Raw genomic sequence first — 24,190 nt, forward strand, 5'->3', positions numbered from 1 at the left:
TGAACTTCAGTTTGGCTTCTGATAACCGATCTTTTAATATGCTCCTGTCTTCAGCATCAGAGGACTGGGAGGCTGCCAGGCAGGGATATAAGACTGGATTGGCCTCAGCACCAAAGCTTATTAGACAGATAAATGAGAGCTGGACTCATGTCGGACTGAACCGTTTATTTGTCCTCTTGAATACCGGCTCAATCAGATAGCAGCGCCGGGCTTCTGACGGCGTCCGCCATCTCTGCATCCGTTACCCGGATCTGAAAAACAGCAGCCCTACGTTCGCTCCGACCTTTAATTTGTTCGTTTTCAGCCGCAGTCGGGAGTTTAAACACGACCGTCATCAGTTCAGATTAATTTGGGGCTTTTATAGATTTAATTGAACCATTCCTTCTCCATGGTGAGCTGATTCTACAATATCCAATTTCAATAATATTTAGGAGCAAATTTGACTTTATTGTGGATTTTCTCTGATCCAAACAGAGTCAAAATGATACTTACAGGTCCAAATATATCCATATACCCACTAATATTTGATTAAATGTCCCTCAGCTGGTGTCTCCTGGACCTCAGGATGTTTGTCTCCATCATTGAGCTTCTGGTTGAATTGGAAAAGTTCAGTTAAACTGGTTGGTTTCCTGGTTTCAGGCTTTTAATCAGAGTCCACAGATCATCAGTCAGGCTGAGGTCCGGGTTTTCAGAAGCTTAGCCTGATTTATCCAATCAGAAACCAGGTTTGAAGTCCGCTCTTGTTGGACCAAACTGTGTCCAAGTAGTCCAATTTAGCTCCACATCCTGAAGCTCCCACCACCCTGTCTGACAGTTGGCTCAACGTTCTCCGGTCTGAAAGCCTCACCTCGACTCCTCCAAACGTCCTTCTTGTCTTTGTGTCCAAACATCTCAGTCTTTGTCTCATCCGACCATCAAACGTTTGTCCAGAAGACATTTGGCTTGTCCATCGAGCTTGATGGGGGTCTCTCTTGGTCCTCTCAGTCCATGGTGAAGTAAAACTGGCTTCAATGAGGACAGGGACATTCAAGGACGAGGACACAGGTTGACGAGGACGCTGGAGGACGAGGACACAATGTCTCATCCGACCATCAAACGTTTGTCCAGAAGACATTTGGCTTGTCCATCGAGCTTGATGGGGGTCTCCCTTGGTCCTCTCAGTCCATGGTGAAGTAAAACTGGCTTCAATGAGGATAGGGACACTGGAGGACGAGGACACTGGAGGACGAGGACACTGATGTTCCAGCAGTTTTATGGCAGGCTGGAGCCTTGCTGGTTCCTGGTTTGTTCCCTGAACATCCACACATGCTTTCATCTAAAGAGGACAGATGAATGTTGGTCAATTTAATAAAAACTGTCCAACAAATCCTAATTACCACCAGCTGCAGTCGATCTTAATCACTAACAACCTTCTCGAACCTTCAGCACCACCTATTAACAGGTTCAGGTGATTGTACGGGTATATTTGAGCCTGTAAGGATCAGAAAATAATTCACAATAAGTTTAAAGTTGTTTTTAAAAATCACTGAAGCATAAAATTAATCTGACATTTCTGCTCATCATGAGTGGAGGGAAACTTCTGACTGTTGGGTTTTTTTTTTAACTCAGATGCACTTAAACTATAAATGCCAGATGGTAAAAACTCCATTTCCTCCTCCTGATAATTAAAGTAAAGACGTCTGTCTCAGGGTTTTTACTCCACTATAATCAGGCAGAGTAAAGGTGGTTAAAAGCTGAATCTGTTGAGCTCAGAAAATAAAGGTCTAACTTTCCTTTTTTCCCCTCATGTGTCATCCGTTCTGCCGAGTTTCACTATCAGAGCTCACAAACGGGTTTTGTTCCGACTTCCTTTGAGTTCATGACAGAAGAAATCCTTGACCGGTTTCCTGTAACCATGGCAATAGGAAGTGCTCTCCAATCACGTCCCTGCGTTGTGTGCGAGGGAAGTGCGGCGTTTCCTGCTGTTTTCAGCAGCTTCCTCTCCGTTTCGGCTGTTTAATGTTCAACATTTAGTCCTGGGAAGAGTTTCCAGAAATGGAATGAGTAAGTTTGATCTTTTTCTCTTTCGGTAAAATGTTAAGAGTTTTTTTAAGAATGTAAAAATAACTTTCATAAAATTTACATTTATCAGGAGATTTCCTCGAAAGAAATTGGTAAAACTTCACATTTTTATTTGTGTGAACGATGATTCAGCTGATTTTGTTTCTGTTAATTTTGTTTGCACTTTTAGCAATTAGCCTAATGCTACTATTTGCTTTTAGCTCCTGTTCTGCCATTTTTAGCTTTTAGCTGGACCTTTAAATGTCAGGAACCAGAGAATATTTATTGAGCAGTCCGGCAGCAGACAGACACAGGAAACCAGGAGTGTTCAGGTAAGTGATTTATTTACAGTGCAGGAGAAATATTTACAGGATGAACGTCGGGATCTGAAAGAGCGAAAGACACGGTAAGTATGGCGGAGTGAAAACGCGAGGAACCTACGAATGTTAAGTGATGGTTTGTATTTAAAGTTCTTAGTTCTTACGACAGGGCGGCGGGTCCAACACTTGGAGAAGCAGGCAGTGGTGAGTTCGGGTTCCAGGGTGAGAATCCTTCCAGTGGTGAGTATTCCTTCCAGATGATATTGTGAAGCAGACAGACAGGCACAGGAGGCAGGTAGTATGAGCGTTAGCAGAGGTCTCAAGAAAAACGAAAACCAGACTGGATCCACGGGGCAGAAGGTATTTCCTGAGGCACAAAAGCGAGACAGAGTTAGTCAAACTCGGGATAACAAAATCTTTCTTGTACAGAGGCTCAGCGACTTTACCACAAGCAGGTAATGCTCCAGCACTGGTCTGGTCTCTGCCACCGCCTTAAATACACCTGTCCTTGCCATTAGTCAGATCACTTGCAGGTGAGGAGGGAGAGTTGACGAGACGTCAATCAGTCGTCTGGCCACGCCTACCAGGAAGTACTCACAAACACCAACACACAATCCCCAGAAATCCACCCTCACCACATTAAAATGCCTTTCAGCTTTTTGTTAGCCTTCTGAAAGTTTTAATTTTTAGCTACCATTCAGCTCCTTTTATGTCCTTTTAATTTAGCATTTTGATACTTTATTCTAGCATTTTGCTAATTTTAGCATTTAAGTATTATCATGTTACTATTAGCTTTTAGCTAGACTTTTAATGCCTTTAGCTTTTTGCTAGCCTTTAGATACTTCTAGCTAGTCTTTTCAGCTACTTTTGGCTAATATTTAGATACTTTTTATTTAGCCTTTTGCTACTTTTAGCAGTTAGCTAATGTTCTGCTCCTTTTTGCTTTTAGCAGTTTTCTATTTTTAATTTTAGCTACATTTTAGTTATTTTTTACTTTTAGCTATGCTTTTGCTACTTTTAACTTTTAGTACCCTAAAGTTAAAGTAGGCTTTTGATACTTTTAGCTTATAACTAGCTTTTTGATATTTTTAGCTACCCTTTTGCTATGTTTTGCACTTAGGTAGCCTTTAGCCATTTTTAGCCTTTTAGCTACTGTTCTCCTTTTTGTCTTTAACTCATTTTCAGCATATTTCAGCAGTCATTCAGCTTTCAGCAATGTAGCAGAAAGTGATTTCTTAAGCTGATTTTTTTTCTTAATTGAATCACTAAGATCACAAAATTTACATAATAATATATTTTAGGTCTATTTAAACTGTAAATAACATTTTTTTGTGAAAAAAGTGTTTTATTTGTGCTCTAAAGATAAAAACCAGCTATCTGTATAAATAAAATATTAATGGAACCAAAAGGCAGATTTAAATTAAGTAGCTCTGAACTTCCTTTTTAAAAAAATAAAAGTTTAAACTTTAAATAGTCCGACACAGAAGAAACGAGCTTCTTATTAAATCATTAAGAAGTTTAAATTTAAAACACGACATAACTAAGAACTATTTTTTTTCCAGAACTGCAGAGTTTTTCTCTGACACCTCTGAGAATCGATGGAGGCCTAGTTCACATCCATCCGCATCACTTCCTGTCACTGATCCAACATGGCAGCGATGCAGCATCAGGACGCCAGCAGCTCCTCTGTCCACAGACCACCTCAGGCCGACGCGGCGATCCTCAGGGATCATCACTCGGTCGTTCCGGACGCCATCCAGTCCGTCAGGGCCATCATCAGTCCAAAGAGGGCGGCGGAGGAGCCCCTCCAGCTGCAGACGCCGCCGCCCCCCAGGAGCTGCAGCTCACCTGGACCTGGAGGGAAGTCCTGCTGGAGCCTGGATCTGAGGGTGGCCGTTCTTCTGGTGACCCTGGCAGGAGCTGTGATCCTGCTGCTGCTCTACAAACTGCTGCAGCTGAGGCACAGGTGCGTTTACCACCAGTAGTACTCATCACTAATCAGACCCTCCAGGATTTCTCGATGTCGCGATCGCAACTATTACCGCAAAATCAAGCAAACCCCGCGAAATCACAACTTTGCCCAAAACGCCGCAACTTTAACCCAATATTTATTGTTTCTGAAGTGATTCTCCACCGTTTCTGCGGTCTAGTCTCTTCTTTGTGTGTTTGTGTAGCGTGGAATACAAAATAACCCCAAATAACTCAGGAAGAAGACACGTGACGTCACTTCCTGCAGACCAGGGACAATCCAGAAATGCTCATGAATGTCAGTTTAGAAGCTATCAAAGTTCTCAAATAAAGCACCTTTTGAGAATGTCAATGTTTGTTGGGAATTATCTTACAAAACTAGGAAGGATTTTTGGTTTATATATTAAAAGTTATGGTTGTTTATTGATTTTAGTTTAAAAAATCGCAACTTTTAGGAAAATGCCCGCGAAATCAGGCATTTTAGCCGCAACAATCACAAAAAATGCTGACGAAATCCTGGAGGGATAGACTAATACTCACAGGTGTGTTTACCATCACTAGTACTCAACACTAATACTAGAAGTAGTTGTATTTCAGACATATGGAGTAACTACAAACAGGAAACCAGTGGTCTGAATGCGGACTCAGCATTTTCACCATAAGAATGAAAAATCATTGTTTCCCTCGTTTTTGTCTCGCAGGCTCCAGCTGGCGAGGGCGAGACACGCGCTGGAGTACAGCGGCTTCTATCACAGCGCCACCTACAGGCTCCTGCAGCCCACAGCATGTCCGGACCCGCCCACCAAGAACGGGGCGGTCCCTGAAGCTCCTCCTCCCGTCCAAACCCTCACCGCCCCTCCTGCACCCCCTGCGCCCACACTTCCGCTGCCTCCGACTCCGCCCGTCCTCCGTCCACCTTCCGCCCCGCCAACGCCCCGGGTTCTGTCTCTGCCTCTGCCGCCGCCTGCGATCCACACCACCCCGCCCAGCCCCCACCTGTCCTGGGCGGCCTGCTCGGAGGCGGATGTTTACTCCCGGATCGGCGCTTTCAGGCCCTCCAGGCTCTCCAGCCAATCAACAGTCATCCTGTTCGAACACTCGGCTCTCTGACGCAGGGCGCGGTCGTACCGAGGACCTGAATGTTGTTCGATATTCCCTCAGAAAACAGCTAAAACTTTTATTTTTCTATCCGCTTCACTCTTAAGGCTTATTATTTTTATTTTTTCTACAATAAATTGATGAATCAAATCAAATTTGTACTTTCGGATCAATATTCCCAGTTTATACATGAATTAAAAGCTTTATTAGGAGCTAACTGTTGGTTCTCTTTGGTTTAAAGGAACTACAGGATGATGTAAAGATTATTTTAGGAATGTGATCCATGTTGAATTAAATAAAAATCAGATGGGGTCACCTGGAAGTTTGCTCACAGTCTCGAAGCTTTTGTTTCGTTTTTCTGTTTGGGTCAGATTTAAATAAATTGTGTGAACGTTTATACTTTTCAAAATATTTGATTTTATTCACAAATATTCCCTCCATAGAAATACATAAAAATGTCTTTAATTTCTTCTCTTTGAAATCTTAATCAGCTGGCATTTTGCTACTTTTAGCTTTTAATTAGACTTTTCTTTCTTTTAGCTTTTAGCCAGCCTTCTGCTACCATTATCACTTAGCTAAAAGATTCAGCTAAATTTACATTTTAGCTAATGTTTTCTACTTTTAGCTTTAGGTGATGTTTTGCCAGATTTGCTTTTAGGCTCGTTGTTGTTTTCTCTTAGCTAGTATTATGTTTCTTTTAACTTTTAGCTAGTGGTTTGCTACTTTTATTAAGTATTTTGTTACTTATAGCTTAAAACTAGCTATTTGTTGGCTTTTGCTACTTTTAGCTTTAAGCTTGTTTTCTGCTACGTTGGATTTTAGTTAGCTTTTTGCTACTTTTAGCTACTATTGACACTTAGCTAGAAAATTTAGATAAATTGACCTTTTAGCTGCTGTTTTTTTCTTTTATGAAGTATTTTGTATTTGTCTGTTAGCAAAATATCTCACGAACCACTCAACAGATTGAAATTCTCTGAAAATGACGACTGGATGAAAATCTACAACTGATTAACTTTTGGAGTCCTGATCCAAGATGGCTGCCACAGCTAACAGAGATGAGCTGGCTCAAACCCAGTCAGTTCTACAGATATTGGGCTAAACTTTGTTGTGGTAGTAGCTGAGAGTCATCCCTAAAAGATACCCAGAATGTTCGTAGTTCATGTGAGAGCTTTGTTTCGACACGGCGGGTGATATGCATTCCTTAATGCATTTATTTATGTCCAATAAAATGTCCTTTCTTCAACAATAGCAGGATGTGTCATCCAGCTACTTCCTGTTGGGCTGCAGCACCTGAAACGTGTTATTTCCTGCAGCACATTTCCAACGTGAGGCTCCTGTTTGCATGAAAAAACATGTTTTTTTTTAGCTTTAAATAATAAATGAGGGCCTGGTTGGTAAAACATAGTAATATGTTGCAGAAACCCGGTGATTTTAACAGCTTGTTAGGTGAATTCGAACACAGATTACCATAGAAACAAGGGGACGGCTGTTCGCGGGGATCAGGCTACGCTCAGCGTTCGATTGGCCACAGAGGAGCAAATTATCCAGGAGATTTACGGAAACCTTTTTATTTCACACACAAAAAGAAATGAGACTCAAGGCCAAGGAACGGCATTGTGATCCCAAAAGAGAGTAAAACCCAGGAAAGAAAAAATGCAAACGTGGAGGGGCTTTGTTTTAAAAACACCCCAAGAAACGTCTTCGGTTTGAGACACTCTGCATCAGGGGTGTCCAACCCTGGTCCTCAGGGCCACCATCCTGCAGGTTTTACTTGTTCCTCTGCTCCAACACACCTGATTTAAATCAATGGGTGATTAACAGGCTTCTGCAGAACATGAAGAGGTGATTTAACCATGAAGCAGGTGTGTTGGAGCAGAGAAACAAGGAAAACATGCAGGACGGTGGCTCTGAGGACCAGGATTGCCCACCCCAGCTCTACATCAACACTGTTCCGTCCTCTGATTTCCAGAGGTCCTCTTACCGGAGGACAGCCTTTCTGCTCGTTTTGTTTTCACCTTGATGCACACCTGGAATCACTTCCTCCTCATCAGAGGACTGCATAAAAGCTTCAGTGATCCAGCGTTGTGCCGTTTGTTGTTCCTCTTCCCTCTGGACACATTGGGACGTGGTTGACTCTGAACCAAACTCTGAGTGTTTTAGCAGCTCTGAGTTGATCTTTCTGAACTTCAGTCTAAGAACTCTCACTTAGATGGGAAGTTTGGTACGGGTTCTCCGACATTTTCTTTTAACTAACTTTTTTCCTGTTTTGTGGGATATAACTTCTGGTTTTGGTATCCAGAAGGGATGTTCTTTTTATTTGTCGTTTTGGTCTCGGAGACCCTAGTAGAAAAATAAATCCCTGTAACGCCAGTTCAGCTGTTTTTAAGTCATTATCTTTGAGTTTAATTGACATAAACCAGGATTGCCATGAAGCGTGTAGCCAGAGACCAGACAAGGAGACGTAGTAAAAGGTAAGTGGTTTATTTACAGGTGAAACAGGTAATGTGACCAGGAGGATCTGCAACGGAAGGAGGGGAGCCAGGTGAGTCTCAGGTACAGATTGAATTGTTGACAAACGACTGAATATTGTTAACAGTTCTTTCGTTCTTACAGGTGAGGGAGATGGAAGAGGCTTGGAGATGATGTCCCACAGTGAGCTTTCCAGGAGGAGGTTCCAATGTTCCACAGGTAAGTGATCGTGTCGTCCAGACAGGTAAGTATTTACAAAGCACCACACCACCAGAACCAAAAAACAAAACTGCCTTTATCATTTTCATAGTAGGCGCTAATATTAGGTTTTATTTTTTAAAAAACAAAGTATAAGAAAACCAAAACACGAGGCTGCTGCGACAAACTCTGAGACAAAAGTTGTTTTAATTACAGGAACTTTTTTTTTTTTCCAGGAAGCAGAGAGGAAACCGATTACTAACATCTGCAACAATAAAAAACAAACAGCGCTCTGACGAAGGTCTAATTTTCATATGAGCCGTTCCAATTACTGGAATGAAAGCATCAATCAAATAAAACCAAGGATTCATCCTCATCGTTGGGCTTTTTGCTGATTACCAACATTTAGCAGAATCAAGACTTCCAATATTTACTGATCAGTTTGGTTTTTAATACGTCAACTTAAACTAGACTTCTAAAAATGTCATTCAATGGGAATATTGGAGCAAGAAAAGTTGATAAACTGAATATGAATTAATTTTGGCCCCACTGGACTAATTCCCTCTAATGGCTGCGTTTTTCATTAACCTCCTTCTGAGCATGAGATAAAGTTGTTTCCATGTTATTTATTTTTTTTCTCTTCTGTACATATTATAACTTTTCATATTTATCAGGGGTGTCAAACCCAGAGACGCAAGGGGGCCAAAATTAAAAATTTGGTCCGAGCCAAGGGCCGATCAGGATCAATATTTATTAAAAATTACATAAATAAATAGGTTTTAGATGTATCATGTCAAATCATTCATACAGAAATATCAATGACCTTTTCCCAGTTACAGATTATACAGAATTTAGAGCAAACAGACTTTAATGAACACATAAATAGATCAAACTTCAAAAAGCTCATCATTAGCAGTCATTTCTTACGCCTCACTCAGCTTTTAAATGAAGTTTTTAACATTAAAACAGACAAAAACCTGATCATACAGAAATTAAAACTATATATTGTTGGCTTCTAAGTCACTGTCAGAGAAAACTTCAGTTTTTTTAAGCAAAATAAGAATCAGAGACTCGATCTGAACCAGATTAGAGGGCCGGATGAGATGTTACAGAGGGCCGGATCTGGCCCGCGGGCCTTGAGTTTGACACGTGTGATATAGGTGGATCATGGATATTTTGTAAAGGCAGCTATTGAGTCAAAAACAATAAAATAAGGGCAATAAAAGTATAATTTAATCAAATTTACCATCATATTGCAGATTATTCTATAGGATTATAATGTACCATAATCATGCATCGAATTTTATTTTATAGTATCTTACTGTATTGTTTTGTATTATTTTTAGTAAAGTGAACACACTTTATGAAATGCAAATATTTCATCTCTTGTCACCTTTCGGTTTTATTACTGTCTGGTTTTTTGTTGTTTTTGTTTTTTTCTTTTATTCCGAGCAGGAGGAACATAATTTAGCTTCTAAAGTAAGTAAAAACGCCTAAATTTGATTTGATTTTAGTAAAAAAAAAAATCTCAACTTTTAGGAAAATGCCTCGTGAAATCAGGCATTTTAGCCGCAACCATCACAAAAAATGCCTGGGAAATCCTGGAGGGACTGACTAAAGAATTAACTCCATCACAGAGCCAGTTTTACAGATGTGGACCTAAAATGTGGTCAGGTAGTCGCTGATAGTCATCTCTAACACAAACATTAAGGGCTAACAGATCGCTGAAGACCTTGGTTTAAAGATTCGGCATGCCAGTCGGCTGTGATATGCATTTGTTCGGGGAATGCTAGTTTTTATTTCTTTTTCCAGGTCCAGGGTCATTCGAAGACTTGATTAACTTTTGGTGTCAAAATAGATGTGATTTTTTTTTTTTTTCGCAGCCTTGGACTGCAGCTGTTTCCTTTTTCATTAAGTCAGGGGAAGACGTCTCGGTGGCCTCTCGGCTTTCAATAATTTACCAAGGTTTTGTGTTTATATTCCACTCAGTTTATTAAGACCTTAAAAAAAAAACAAGCATTATTTTCTAACTTTTTAAAGAAACACATTTAGCCAATAACAAACAATAACGGACGCTGAAAGACTAATTGTGTTGGAGTCGTGCGGTGAAAATTATTCAGAAATTGGCGTCAGCTCAGGAGAACGAAAACATCCATCCAGACAGACGGATTTGAGAGGAAGATGGAATATGTCACAGACTGATCCGTCCTTAATAACCCGGAATGATGACGCTGACAGAAACCGGCTGTTTTAGGATGACAGGGAGCGATTCATTTGCTTTCTTTCTCTTTATCACCTGTGTGTTTATGAAAAAAGAGCCATAACTTTGGGTAAATCTGTGCAGCTTATTGAACAATAACTCCTCCACATTTCGGTTCTGTTTCCTTGGTTCTCAAGCTGCTCGGAGGATGAGAGGCGCTGGTTTTATTCCAGAAACACAATTAAAAACGTAAGCAGGATGCAGAAACATTGAAACGATGACAGCCGTAGAAGACAGCAGAAATGAGACATAAAATCAAGACAATAAGGTTCCTAAATCCCCCGTTGAAGAGAAGAAACACCTGCAGCCAAAAATCAAACAGCAGCACAACAAACAGCAAGCCTCCGTTTGATGTCCCACTTAAAGTGACACCTGCTGCAGGGTCAAAGGTCACGACGCCAGGCGAGGCGAATCGACAGCAGCATGAAACAAAAGTTTGACAAAGAACAGATGTAGCACTTCGCCACGGACTATTTATGTTGTGCTTTGGGCTGATCTTTTAACAAAGAATACGATCAGGGGGAAAAGAAAGTCCAAATCTGTTCAGTTCTGGAGTTTCAGGACATAAAAATGAAAGAAATTACGTTTTCTGTGAAACTACAGCATGAATGCTGAGTCCTGAATGGCTGCTGACGGTTACTGAACAGCTGAACCTGAGCTGGAACAGCTAAAACAAACAGAACAATAACTAAAAGCTAAGAGAAGTCAAAAATAGAGCTCATAGCTGAAGCAGATTAAAAAACAAAAACGTTTCTGAAGGTCACCGGGGCGAGATCCGACCTCGGGATCAGGAGCTGCTGATGAACCAATCAGCTTCAGAGGAACCACCTCCAGAAAAGCAGCAGGTTCTGCTGCTCTGAAGCTCCACAACGCCAGGGCGGAAAGACATCAGCAATGACCTCAGAGGAGCAGCTGCTGGGAAGGGTCAAAGGTCATCTGGAGTCCATCGTTCTACAGAGAGGAAGATTAGGACAGCTGCTGATCTTCACCCTGAAGGTCAGACCGTGCAGTGAGCTCCATCAGACTCTACAGACCTCAGTCAGCAGGTCAAAGGTCAAAGCCTCTCCTCTCTAAAAACAGCTGTCAGCACGGTGGTGGAGGGCTGATGGTTTGGGCTGATTCTGGAGTCAGATGTGAGGCCATCTGTCCAACAAACAGAACGGTCCAGAACCAGAACCAGAACCTCAGAGAGCTGAGCAGAAACGCTGGAAAGAAGAGTGGGCCACAACTCCTCCACAACCAGGAACCCACTGAGAGTTCTGCTGCTGGATCTGAAGTTTTAAAGAACCTCTTGTTGTCCAAAACACTGTTTTCAACAAAAGAATGCCAAATTAGGTTCAGATTAATCAGTTTTTTTTATTTTATTTTGACACAACATCAAAATAAAAGCCAGAGAAAGTTTGCACTCGGCTTGAGTTGTTGAATTTGCACACTTAACGAGTCGTGACTTGTTAATCGATTGGAGAGGCCCCCGGCTGCACGCTGATACATCACGACCTCACAGCAGAACTTTAAAAAGTCCCGGAGAGACACTCGTCCATGACCGCGAATCCAAATTTCACATAAGTCGAGCTGCTGGAAGTGCAGAAGCAAAGAGCCAACACTGATCAGGAGGAGCAGGTTTACTCAACAATACGGCACAACTTTCCTTTAATGTCTGGAAATTTGCATCGGATTTGAGTTTGGAGAATTACGGGAAAACCACAGTGTGAACGCTGACTCAGCGATTAAACTATTACAGGAAAGAATGTCCAGAATGTTGCTTTTTGTTTCTGCCCAACAGGAACAGAACCACCAGATCAGCTCCAGAACACGTTTCTGGAAACATCTCTGTTCTGCTGTTTGACTTTAATCGATCCGGATCCTTTTTTTGCTCCGTCTTGGTTGTGTAACATAAATCCTCAGACAGCAGCGGTCCTGAACAGTTCAGGGAAGCTAATCGTGGCTCTCCTCCTGCTGCAGACGGATTTACAGCCGCGTGAACTCCGCTGCATTCTCCGAAGTTCAGAGTCGACTCTGCGGGAATTTTACCAACAACCGCATGAAGTTTGACTCCAGAGACGGGAAAACTTAAACATCCTGCTCTGTAACTCTTGTACTGTTTCATTAAAGTTACTGTTTACTGCTGGGAAATGTCAGAGAAAAGGGTTTTATTGAACTTCTTTGGTAAAAAAGACAAATTTTTATTGATCATGACAGATTTATAGCCATAAAAACATAAAACAACTAACAGTTTTTACAAACACTGTTAGTCATTTTCTTTTTTCTATTGAGTAGTTTAATAATATTATTGAAAATTTCAGTTTTTTGGCTAAAAATTCAAGCAAGCAGCAGTTATGATCGTCTTAAAAACTCTTTTTTTTTTAAACAACAGATGAAGTTTTGTTGGACTTCCTGCTGGGAGACGAATAAAGAAATAAAAAAGTGAAGACAATGAAAACTCCAGCAGCGTATTGTTTGCCAGCTGCAGTCCCCTCACACACACACACACGCACACACACACACACACACACACACTCACACACCTCTGTATTCCTGCGTCCCAGCAGGCCTTTGATCAGGTAATTGCTCTCCGGCCCCCGGAGTTTGCATCCGTCGTGCGTCTCCATGGCGACCACCTCTCCAGCATCCATCCATCCCCTCGCTGCCTTTTAAGGCGGACTTATACGTTACGAGGCCGGGAGTGACGGAGGAAAAGGGCAGCGAGGCGCTCGGCGTGGACCCTCTGCAGCTCTTTTATGAGCGTCTGAGAGCCGCGCACCAATAAAACTGGATTTTATTCTTTCAAATTGAAACAGAAAGACTCGGGATAACAGTCGGCTCAGACTGCGAGGAGAGGATCAGGATCCGTCGGGCTGCAGGAAAGCCGCTCCGCTGCGACAAATCCAATCATGGGAAGAACCAAACGAAACATTTTCCCACAAGGTTTAGAAATAATAACTTTCCATAACTGTCGGGACTTTAAGCATTTAGGTCTTTTTAATTAAGCCTTGCTGCAAAATATATATATTCTAGAGAGGATGTTACCAAATCGTTTATCTTCTGAGCCCCAAAATCACAACATCAGACACATCAACACAACAGAAATGTTGCTAAAAAAATTTAAAATAAGGGCAAAGTAAACTACTTTTCTCACATTTATGATCACTGTTCTTATTTTTGTAACAGTTGTAGTTAAAATATGCCAGTAGTTCTTTTAAATTATTTAATTGTTTCTGTTTTGAGATGATCTCAGGACCGCCCAGGCCGCTGTTTTTTGACCCACACTGGGGTCCCGACCCCAGCTTTGGGAACCATTGTTCAAAGAATTCTTCAGTCCAATAAAAACATTTTTTTGTGCTAATCATCCAACGTGCAGCTGAAAACTAAAACCGAACAAGAGCCGAATTAAATGCAATAACTTCACAGCTTTTATTGTGAAAATACAACAGAAAAATTGTAAGAAAAGCTGTGGTTGTTGTTGGGAAATCAGGTGAACACAAGGAGCAGTTCAGATGATTTAAAGTGGGGTTCTGTGGAAAGGTGAAGAACGATTACTGTCTTACCTGTTGTGGATGTCAGTTTAATTCTGACCAGACTGATGAGCTATTGGCTAGTCCGAGCAGGTCCGAGGCCAAGATGAAAGGTTGTCATCTTAAAACAGCTCAGATCTGAAAGATTTTAGAGTTTTAAAAACATCAGCATTCCTGTGAGTTTTGCACATTTATTTATTTAGTGGTTATTCCTGCAGGAAGTGCCCCACAGCTACACAAAAAGTACAAATACTTTATGTAAATAAGTACTTACTGGTGGTGGTACTCGTCCTGGAGCTGGATCTTCACTTTTTCAGAAAACTGAAACAAACTGGACTGAATGAAACTGATCTCTTCTGGGTGTTTCAGGTTTAAACGACGCTTTGATGAGTCTAAAGTGAGCGGTCCCGCGAGGCTCATTTAGTCCTGGAACATAATTCATCGTCTCCTGCCTCACATTAAGTCAGGATTAAAGGAGTAACCCCCCCCCACCTGATGCTGCCGCCAGTCTCCGGTTCTGTTTGTGTTCTGGAGGGAGAGAAGGAACATGCTGAAGAACATCATTTGCATTTAGTTTGCAGGACCAGCTGGGATGGAACTGGTTTAATATCCTGCAGCTTAATTGCCTTTTATCAGGTGTTAAACTGCAGCTGCTGACAGGAGGAGATTAAAAACGCTGACTCAGCATTCAGACTTTCTCTTTATTGTTCTTCTCACTTTTTGTTTCTCTCTCCTGCACACTTTGTGTTATTTTAACTGTTAATACGTCAAAACTTTCAGCTCCATCAGGAGATGTCAAACTTTTCAAACTTTTATACTTTTAAAAGTAATTTACTTTGTTGACAAACAGTTTTGCTTTTAAAACACAAGGAGATCTCTTCAGTTCTTTCATAAACATTGTTCTCTTTAAAATCTGCTTCTTACATCAGTTAATATTACTGCTGCTAATGCTACTGGTGTGTTGCTACTTTTAGCTTTTAGCCAGCTTTCGCCTACATTTAGCTAATAGGGTCGCCTTTTTCTACTTTCAGCTTTTGTTTTGCTTCTTAGCTTCCATTCTGCTCTCTTTTTTAGCTTTTTTTGTTTGTTTCAGCTTCTTCAGCAAACTTCAGGCTGCTCATTCAACTTGTTCATGATGCATTTTTGCAGTTAATGTAAAATTCTCTCATTAATTTCTAAATTGATCCTTAAATTGTTTTTTTAAAATGATGAAAAGAGGGAAATGCATTTAAATATTCCCCATTTATTCAATCATCAGCCACTAAAACTTCAGGATTTATTATTTGACTTGAGAGAAAAGAGACCATTTTCACATTTTAGACTCTTTATTTCACTGGTTTAAACACGTGGACCAGTTTATTTCTTATACTTATCAAAATAAAGACCTCAGAGAAATTCTGAAAAAATGATTTTTCTTTTATTCTTAGATTTTACAGAACAGGAACATGGAGCTTCAGTCAAACATCACAGCTTTCTCTATGCATAGCTACAGATATTCATTCTGGACAATGACCAATCAGGAGCCCCCTGCTGGGATGTCGAGTCTGTTTGAAGGACTTCGGGACCGTTCCGAGTCTTTTTGAAGCTTCGGGTCAAACCTGTGATGGCTCCGTGTTTAAAACCCATCAGGGTCTGCAGAAATGACACTTGATGATCTTCTTGAAGGCGCTCTGGAAGTCTTTGTTGAAGTAGGCGTAGATGATGGGGTTGAGCAGGGAGTTGGAGTAGCCCAGCCAGTTGATGACATCCTCCAGCCAGCCCGGCATGTAGCACGCCTCCTGGCAGAACGGCATCACCAGGGCCACGATGAAGAAGGGCAGCCAGCAGAGGATGAAGGTGCCCATGATGATTCCCAGCGTCTTCACAGTCTTGCGCTCGCGGGCCAGGGCGATCTTCCTCTTGGCCTCGGTGGCCTTCTCGTGCCGGCTCTCGAACAGCGGGACCGAGCTCGGGGTGTTGGGGGTGTTGGGCAGCGGCAGGTGGCCCCTGGAGCTGCTGTGGACCTCGATGATCTCCAGGGACTCTCCGTTCTCCAGCGGCCGGGGCTCCACGCTCCTCTTCCAGGTCTTCCCCTGCGCGTCCCCGGGGGGCTTCCTGTGGAAGAGTGCGGGGGACAGTGCCAGGCACGAGTCCGACACCTTCTTCTTCTCCGTTTTACGCACGGTCCTCCTGATCCGGAACCGGGCCGCTTTGAAAATCCGCCCATACAGAACCAGCATCAGGGTCAGCGGGATGTAGAAGGCTCCGAACGTGGAGTAGATGGTGTACCAGGGGTCCTGCCGGATCCTGCACTCCTTTGGGTCCGCCGCGCCGCTGCCGGGCTGGGAGCGCATCACCAACATGGGCGGCACCGAGATGGAGAACCCGACCAGCCAGGTGACGCTGATCAGAACCGCGGCTCTCCTCGGGGTCCTCTTCTTCATGTAGTCTATGGGCTCTGTGATGGCCCAGTACCGGTCCAGGGCGATGGCGCACAGGTGCAGGATGGAGGAGGTGCAGCAAACCATGTCCAGGGAGATGAAGATGTCACACGGAACCTGGCCCAGGGTCCACCGGTTCAGCACCTGGTACAGCGCCGCCATGGGCAGAACCAGCACCGACACCATCAGGTCCGTGACTGCCAGAGACCCGATCAGGTAGTTGGCCACGTTCTGCAGGGACCGCTCCAGCGCGATGGCCGCCACCACGCAGGCGTTCCCGAAGATGGCGCACAGGATGAGTGCGCCCAGCAGGAAGGAGGTGAGCACCTGGTAGCTCAGCTTCACCTCCTCTTCCTCGGAACCGACGGGTCCACTCGTGGAGTTGTCCAGCTCGGGCCAGGCCGTGGTGTTGTTGCTGCCCTCCATGGTGGCCGAACGCGTCTGGAGAGACTCGGTTAGAGCCCGGCGCGCGTCACACCGCGGCACCCGCCAGAGCGCATGGTGGACTGCTGGGCTGCTGGGTTCTGCAGGAGGGATCCGAACTGCTGGAGTTCTGCGGGAAGGATCCGACCTGCTGGAGTTCTGCAGAGAGGCTCCGAACTGAAAGTGTCGGCTGCTGACGGAGAATGATGCCGAGTTTTTATACGTGTGATGAAAAACGCGTCATGTGTCTGTGAGGATGTGAGACTCTTCAGTCTGCAGCTCTGACACAAAGAACGAGTCAGAAAAGAAAAAAAGGAACATTTTAAACAGGAACATTTCATTGTTGACGTTATTTTCAGGCTTCAGCAGAATGGATTTCACACAATTTATTTATATTTGCAGGGCTGGGAAAACAAAGCTGTAACTGTGGATCTTTTAAAAATAATCTTTACTCTTTTATCCTCGTGAGTAATAAAGTCATCTTCTTCGTGTTTTTAATTGTTTTTGGCTTTATGTGTCTGTTTTTAGCACCATGGTCAGCGCTCTTTGACACTGACCACAGATCAGAGGTGGTGATGCTGCCACCTGCTGGTCATCCGCTGTCACAACAAAAACAAAACATCTGCAGAAAGGTTGAAGGGTGACCAGCCCATAATAATTCAGGACTTGCTTTTGTAACAGTCTAAGCTGATAAAATGCGAAGCTTTGATGTAAAAAATTTAGTTTAATTCAGCTTTCAGCTTCTGCAGCTTTCAGCTCACAGGTTTTTCACACTTTTTCCAGTTCTTTATTCGTTTATGGTGTAGAGCAAACAGGAGTTTTAAAAACGCAAGTGTAAGAACACACAGAAAACCTTAAGTGCCGTAGATCTTGGGATGAGTCCTTGCAGGAACTGAACTGAAAGAAGACTTTGTTTCCTCACAGCTTCACTTTCTGACACAAGAACACCAGGAAGTATTCAGTAATTATAGCTGGTCTCTCTTTTTATTTTGGTTTCAGCTGCAGTGAAATGTTCAGGTTCCTCCTGACGTGGAACAAACAGAACCTCTGATCTATCAGGGTTCAACATGTTCCTGCAGAGTTCAACTTGTTCCTGTTCAGCAGCTGAAGGACGTCTCTTCTATCGTAGAGTTCTGGAGGTGCAGACGTCACATCTGTCCAACAGCTGGAGACGTTCCTGTCTTCTGATGACCTGATGTTAGCGTCCAAACCTGGACAGAGTCCTCCGGTTCATCCTGTCACAGAGAACAGAGACACGCTCCTTAATGTGTCTGATCTGGTGCTGTAAAAAACAAACAAACAATAAATTCAATACATAAACAAAATAAACAATAAAATAATTGATAAAAGATAAATCACCAGAGTTGTCAAGAACCAGGTGCAGCTACAGGAACTGACCAACAGGGGGCGCAAGATGTGAAATTATCTGTATTTATTACTGTTAGTATGAGTATTTCTAATGATTAATCATGAGATTTTAGTTAACAACACCGTATTTAAACATCTAATTTTGATTACTTGATATTTGTACAATTATTTAGAACAGAGAAGACACATTAATGTTACATGTCCAACATTTTTTGTTAATTTAACCAATTTTTTTTTTGTTTAATTTGATTACATTTTCTTAAATAGACTGTTGTAATTTGTATAGGTGGTTACGTTTGTATATATATGTAAACATGTTTTGTTTTGTTTCTTCCATTTCAGAAAACCGTTTAGGCGTTTCGCGCGGAGCGGTTTTTGTCCCACTCGGGCCGCCGTAGAGCCGCAGTTTCCTGCGGTCACGTCCAGCTTCGTAACTTCATGTTTTCCTGTTTCTCGTCGTCTCTTCGGCTGCAAACGCCTCGTATGTCGTCAGGTACTGTCAGTTTTATTCTGAAAAAACGGAGGGCTTTTATTTTTAGGGTCTTTTTTTAAACCTTGGGATCAAAAAGTCATGAAAACACTTGTTTATGTAGCGAAGTTAGCTAAAAACGAGACGTTTTACCACCACGTCTGTTAGCTTTACTTTAAAAAAACGACTAAAAATAAACTTTTTAGTCGCTGTAGTGCTTTTACTAAACACTGTGGGAAAGGTTATGACAAAACAATTGGATTTACAGCAGTTTAATATAAATTTTGATCCATTAAAGTTAAAAATTGTGAGTTTGTTTGTTTGAACAGGTGCAGGATTTATAAAAATCTGTAAATCCAGAACTGCTTAAAAGTTCTGATCCAGTCCTCAGTTTTAGATATTTTCCTTCCAGTGATCCAGATTTTGCAGTAATCTGTTGCAACACTTTTCTGGAAGGTTTTTTAGGAGTTTTATTTGGACTTTTTATGCTTTTATTTTCTCAGTTTCAGTCCTTGACCTCTGACCTCTGACCTCTGACCTCGTTTAGACACATCAAGGCTCCTAAACTCAAGAAATAATCCAGTTTTGTGTCAACTAGAGTGAAAGGAAAGTTGACTCTTCACTGTAGTTTTGTTTATTATTAAAATATAAAGTAAAACATGAAGAAAACATTTAAATATTTACACTTTCTTTAGTTTTCACAGCCTGTTTGTTATCTGAATCTTTTATTTTCATAAACTTGTCATTTTACCTGAAACTAAACCTTCTCTGATATCTGGGTTTTATTTAATTTGTTTGTTTACATCGGGACAAGTGTTGTGTTTGAGAACCTGCTGCACTCAGTAACATTTACAGCCTCCTGGAAACCTCCTGGAAACCTCCTGGAAACCTGGATTATGGAAGCCAGGACAACCTGAGACCAACCGAGCTGCAGCACTCGGCCTTCAGCCTTCACCCCATCGCTGTTTTAACCCGTTTCAGCTCCGTTTGTCGACGTATCTTCGGTTTTCCTAGATTCGTCTCAAACTCCTGATGGTTTTCCTGTTTGTCTGTTTGCCATCAGAGCCGGCGGCCCGAAGGATGGCGGGAACGCTGCTCCGCTGCAGACGCTGCCGGAAAGCCGTCTTCGACCTGACGTGTTTGTCTTCGGTCTGTGAAGAAGCCGACGCCTTTTTTAAGTCCTTCCTTTAGTCCAAACTTTAATAATCTTAGTATTTTCCTGTTATCACTTTATTTCATGTGTTTTTGTATCTAAATCCTGCAGACTTTGTGCTATTTTAGCCGTTCATACGTCAAAACCTTTGGCTCATTCAGCAGATGGCTGCTGGGACTTTAAGTTTCTGTAACTTTTCTACTTTTCTAAACATTTAAATATTTATTTTACCCCACAGAGACACATGGAGAACTCTCTTTAAAACCTGCTGCAGCTGCTGCCTCTGTTTGTCTTCTACCTTTGGCTTCTAGCTAACATTTTAGCTTCTAGTTAGCCTTTTGCTACTTTTAACTTCTAGCATATCTAGCAATTGTTTTGCTCCTTTTAGCTTCTGTTTCAGTTTCAGCCTCTTTAGTGAATTTCAGCAACACATTCGACTCTTAAATTTGTTATTTTAGCTTAAAGTTTAAAACGAACATTCAGGAGAATTAAACTCTAAAATCAGCCAGAATGATCCAGAATAAAACTCCTAACAGTTTCCTCAGTTTCTGTTTGTCGTTTGAAGCTCAGTGAAATATTTAATGTTTCTCTTTTTATCTGTTTTCTGGTGAGTTTAGCGCCGTTTCGGAACAAACTGTTCCTGCTGACGGTTTCTGTTTTCAGGCCGCAGATGAAAGTTCAGCCGATGTTTGTCTGATTTGGCACGTGAGCGTCGAGCGGCTGCCGGCCTGGATCCTGACCTCCGTTCAGCAGGTAAAGGTGTCGCCGCTTCGCCTCTTCGCCGCTTCGCCTCTTCGCCTGTTCTGGGCTTTTCTTTGGGTCTGAGACGTCCAGACGATTTACGGCGGTTAAACTTTAACTTCTGCAGGTCCAAAAACTCTATTTGATCTGGACTTTTCTATAACTCTGTGTTCAATCTGAATTTGATCCGACGGTTTCTTTGATTTAGTTTTTATCAAATTAAAACCTGCAGGAGTGATTTATTCTTTAAAACAATTTAAACTTTAAGGAGCTGAATGATTTCCCTGAATTGTTCAATTTAAAGTTTTTATCGAAAGAAAACCTAAAATAAGAAAAACTTTTAGCTGCATTTAGCTCAACACGAGCTAAAATCTGAAACCAACAGATCGGTAACTAAAAGTTACAGTTAGAAAACAGCTGAAAGCTTAAGTTAGCATGAAGCTTGAAGCTAAAATTAGCAAACAGCAGCTAAAAGCTAGAAGAACAGGGATTCTGAAGTTCCAGAATTTGAAGAGATTTTGGTTCATTTTAATGAGAACAAAACTGTAAATAAAGTCAAATATTTCAGAAAACATAAAAGTTACAAAAACTAAAAGTCCTGAATGAGCCGAACGTTCGATTCCTTTGAACGTTTCCTGAAACAGAGTCAGAGCTACAGACTGAAGAAACTGAAAACAAAAACCTGCCGTCACGTCAGGGTTTTATTTCTGTTCTGATCCGAGGTTTGGGTTCTGCTCAGGCCCGGTGGACGGCAGGGAAGCTGAGCTGCTGTCACTGCGGCGCCCGTCTGGGAGGCTTCAACTTCCTGAGCCGCTGCGAGTGTCCCTGCGGCCGGGACGCCACCGTCCACCTCAAGAAAAGCCGCGTGGATCTGGACCACGAGCGCCGCGTCCCCATCGTCCGGCCCAGGAGGACGAGGTCCGGGGCAGGGATGGGAACCGGACTGAGTCCTGGGATCAGCCGTCCTGCAGAGTCCCCGGATAGAGTCCCTGACGGAGGGACACATCAGAGACGCTGCTGTCTGGAGGACGATGGAAGCTCTGCAGACTCCACGGACCTTCTGAGGACACAGGACACAGAATCTCCGACTGATCCTGGAGTTCCTGGAGTCAGACGCTTGTCCCAGGATCTGGATCAGGATCAGGATCTGGATCTGGATCTGGATCAGACAGACGAGGCGGAGTCAACATCAGTCCTCGAGGAGGTTTCAGGCTCAGCTCCTCTCAGACGGAGGTTCAGCTCTGATGGAGAAGCTCTGCTGCGGGAGGAACGGGTTTGTTTTCGTTTTATTTCCCACCTAAAGGAGACGTTCTGTGAGAAATAATTAACTTATTGACATAAATCCTGAAAGATAAGCAAAAAAAACCCAGAACATCAGGGGATGTCCCTTTTTTAGTGACATAAAAACAAACAAACGTTTTTTAAAAATCAATTTTTTGTTTCAAATCTGAAAAAAACAAAAGAAAATAAAAGAAATTGATTTCCAAAAGACAAATATTCTTAGTGATCCCATTTTCTGACTAAAAAGACTTTTTTTGGTTTTATAGTTTGAGTTATTAGCATTTATATATTATAATATAATATAATTATTATTATTATGTTTTAATATTTAGTAGTCATGGGCAAAAAATGTTTTCAGATCTGTTCAAACATCTGACTTTTTATCTAATTTGAAGCTCAAATACGTTTATATGCTTCTTCCAAAAATGAGAAAATTTGATATTTTTAGAAAAACTTTTTTGTTCTCATCTTCAAAAAACAAAAATAAGACAAACAAAAAGTAAAAAAACAAACTTTTTCATCTGCTAAGAAGTAAAAAAGACAAGAAAAGTATATAGATTTGGTCAAACTTTTTATTAATTTTATTTGCAACTCGCCTTTCAGGGCTTCTATTTATATTTGACTTTTGGAAAAAAAACAAAGATTAAACATTCAGGCAGTTTTCAAACCTCAGAAGTCTGCGTTCAGGATGAGTTTAACAAGCTCATAACGGTAATAAAATGATTAAAAAGTGAAGAGAAAAGCTTGTTAAAAGCTTTTAGAAATAAGTGGATGTAAAGGGGGTAATACAAACTCTAACTGCAGGTTTTTTTTAGAGGAAACAGCTGTAAACTAAAGCAGTTCTGCTGTGTTTTTTTAATTATTTCAACAGAAATGATTTCAGTAAGATCTCAGGAAGCTGATGTCTCATTTATTGTTTTATTTTCCATCAAAACATTGATATCTTTTCATAAATCATGAATCCAAACGGCTGATTTTGGCTGATTTTGGTGCATTCAGGTGTCGTCGGAGCCTGAGGTTTCTGTGAGCTCCTCGGCTGCGATCAGACCCAACCGGAGGGAGAAGAATCGTCTGAAGAGTCGGAGGAGGAAGGAGAGGAGGAGACAAAGATGGCTGCAGGTCAGAAAGCTGTCACTTCCAGATTTAACTTCAGATAAACACTGTTGGTGTGAGGAGCCCAAACCATCAGCCCTCCACCACCGTGCTGACAGCTGCAGTGCATTCTGGGTAAACATCTGTCCTCTGGTCTGCAGAGGAGCCCAAACCATCAGCCCTCCACCACCGTGCTGACAGCTGCAGTGCATTCTGGGTAAACATCTGTCCTCTGGTCTGGTTCCTTCAAGTCGAGCTGCCATGTTGTTTATAGAGAGAGGAGGCTTTAACCTTTGACCTTTGTCCTGCTGACTGAGGCCTGTAGAGTCTGATGGAGCTCACTGCACGGTCTGACCTTCAGGGTGAAGATCAGCAACTGTCTTAATCTTCCTCTCTGTAGAACAATGGACTCTAATTGACCTTTGACCCCTCCAAGATATGACGGGCTTCCCTCTCTGAGGTCATTGCTGATGTCTTTCCGCCCTGGCGTTGTTAAATCCTGCGGCAGACGAAGGAAGAAGTTTTTATTTTTCCTCCATCGCTGGAAATCAGATTTTTAATTCTTTAAATTTTGTTTTCAGGCTGCGGACGGTTCGCCGCTCGACTTGGAGGTGGAGGACAGAGACGGCCTCACCTGTCCCGTGTGCCTGGACGTCTACTTCAGCCCGTACGCCTGCCGGCCCTGCGGCCACGTCTTCTGCGAGCCGTGTCTCCGAACGCTCGCCCAGAACCGCCCGACGGACACGCCGTGCCCGCTGTGCCGCGCCCTCGTCTCCAACGCCGTCTTCAGCAGAGGTCCGCTCGCTCGCCCGCGACGTTCCCGGTTTTAAAAGGCGACGGTTTGTTCCTGATGGGTCGTTTCGTTTGTTTCTCACCAGAGCTCGATCAGACGGTTAAAACTCTGTTCCCCAACGTCTACGGCAGCCGGAAGCAGAACTTCCAGAACGCCTCGTGCGCCCGCTGGCCTCTGCCCAACTCGAAGAAACCCTCCCGTCCGTTCTGGGGTGAGATGGTCGCCTGAATGTTTGTTCTGACTCTTCGGTTCCACACCCAGCTGAGGAGGAATGCATGTTCGAGAAATTTGATCAAAAAATGATTGATCAAAACAAGTGACTTGAATGTGTCTATGACATGTATTTGTGTGTGTGTGTAAATCCATGGGGATCAGCCTCATCTGAAGCAACAGAGGACTCAGGGCACAACCATGATGACTCACTGAAATGACATGAAATAGTTTCTATGAATGTTGATTCAAAACACAAGATTTTAGCAGAGATTTCACCTTTTTATCAAATCCCAGTGAGGTGTTGTAGTTTTGGAGCTGGACCAGTTCTAGTGTGGTCCGGATGCAAAAAAAGTGCTGAAGTGGCCCTTTATT

The 24,190-nt window shown here is 42.5% G+C and overlaps 3 protein-coding genes across 4 annotated transcripts in view; 2 read left to right on the top strand and 1 right to left on the bottom strand.

Annotated features, from left to right (window-relative positions):
- The first annotated feature begins 1,907 nt into the window (after positions 1-1,907).
- LOC108250698 (amyloid beta A4 precursor protein-binding family B member 1-interacting protein) lies at positions 1,908-5,767 on the top strand. The gene is made up of 3 exons (XM_017440698.3): positions 1,908-2,043; positions 3,923-4,326; positions 5,030-5,767. The coding sequence occupies exons 2-3, from the start codon at positions 4,010-4,012 to the stop codon at positions 5,436-5,438; spliced, it is 726 nt and encodes a 241-aa protein (XP_017296187.1). The 5' UTR covers positions 1,908-2,043; positions 3,923-4,009; the 3' UTR covers positions 5,439-5,767.
- A 9,605-nt stretch (positions 5,768-15,372) lies between these two features.
- htr1ab (5-hydroxytryptamine (serotonin) receptor 1A b) lies at positions 15,373-16,922 on the bottom strand. The gene has a single exon (XM_017440697.3). It carries the CDS (start codon positions 16,709-16,711, stop codon positions 15,491-15,493), a length of 1,221 nt encoding a protein of 406 aa, XP_017296186.1. The 5' UTR covers positions 16,712-16,922; the 3' UTR covers positions 15,373-15,490.
- Positions 16,923-18,463: 1,541 nt separating this feature from the next.
- Positions 18,464-24,190, top strand: part of rnf180 (ring finger protein 180) — a 7,238-nt gene continuing 1,511 nt past the window's right edge. Inside the window, exons 1-7 of one of the 2 annotated variants that reach the window (XM_017440693.3) lie at positions 18,464-18,569; positions 19,609-19,694; positions 20,362-20,451; positions 21,179-21,712; positions 22,720-22,839; positions 23,394-23,607; positions 23,691-23,816. In XM_017440693.3, the coding sequence (XP_017296182.1) occupies positions 18,515-18,569; positions 19,609-19,694; positions 20,362-20,451; positions 21,179-21,712; positions 22,720-22,839; positions 23,394-23,607; positions 23,691-23,816 (1,225 nt within the window). In that variant the 5' untranslated portion in view covers positions 18,464-18,514. The remainder of the gene's footprint in view (positions 18,570-19,608; positions 19,695-20,361; positions 20,452-21,178; positions 21,713-22,719; positions 22,840-23,393; positions 23,608-23,690; positions 23,817-24,190) is intronic. The other variant, XM_025002689.2, reaches the window with a different exon arrangement.

This window comes from Kryptolebias marmoratus, linkage group LG14, assembly GCF_001649575.2.
Source record: "Kryptolebias marmoratus isolate JLee-2015 linkage group LG14, ASM164957v2, whole genome shotgun sequence".
NCBI classification, from domain to species: Eukaryota; Metazoa; Chordata; class Actinopteri; order Cyprinodontiformes; family Rivulidae; genus Kryptolebias; species Kryptolebias marmoratus.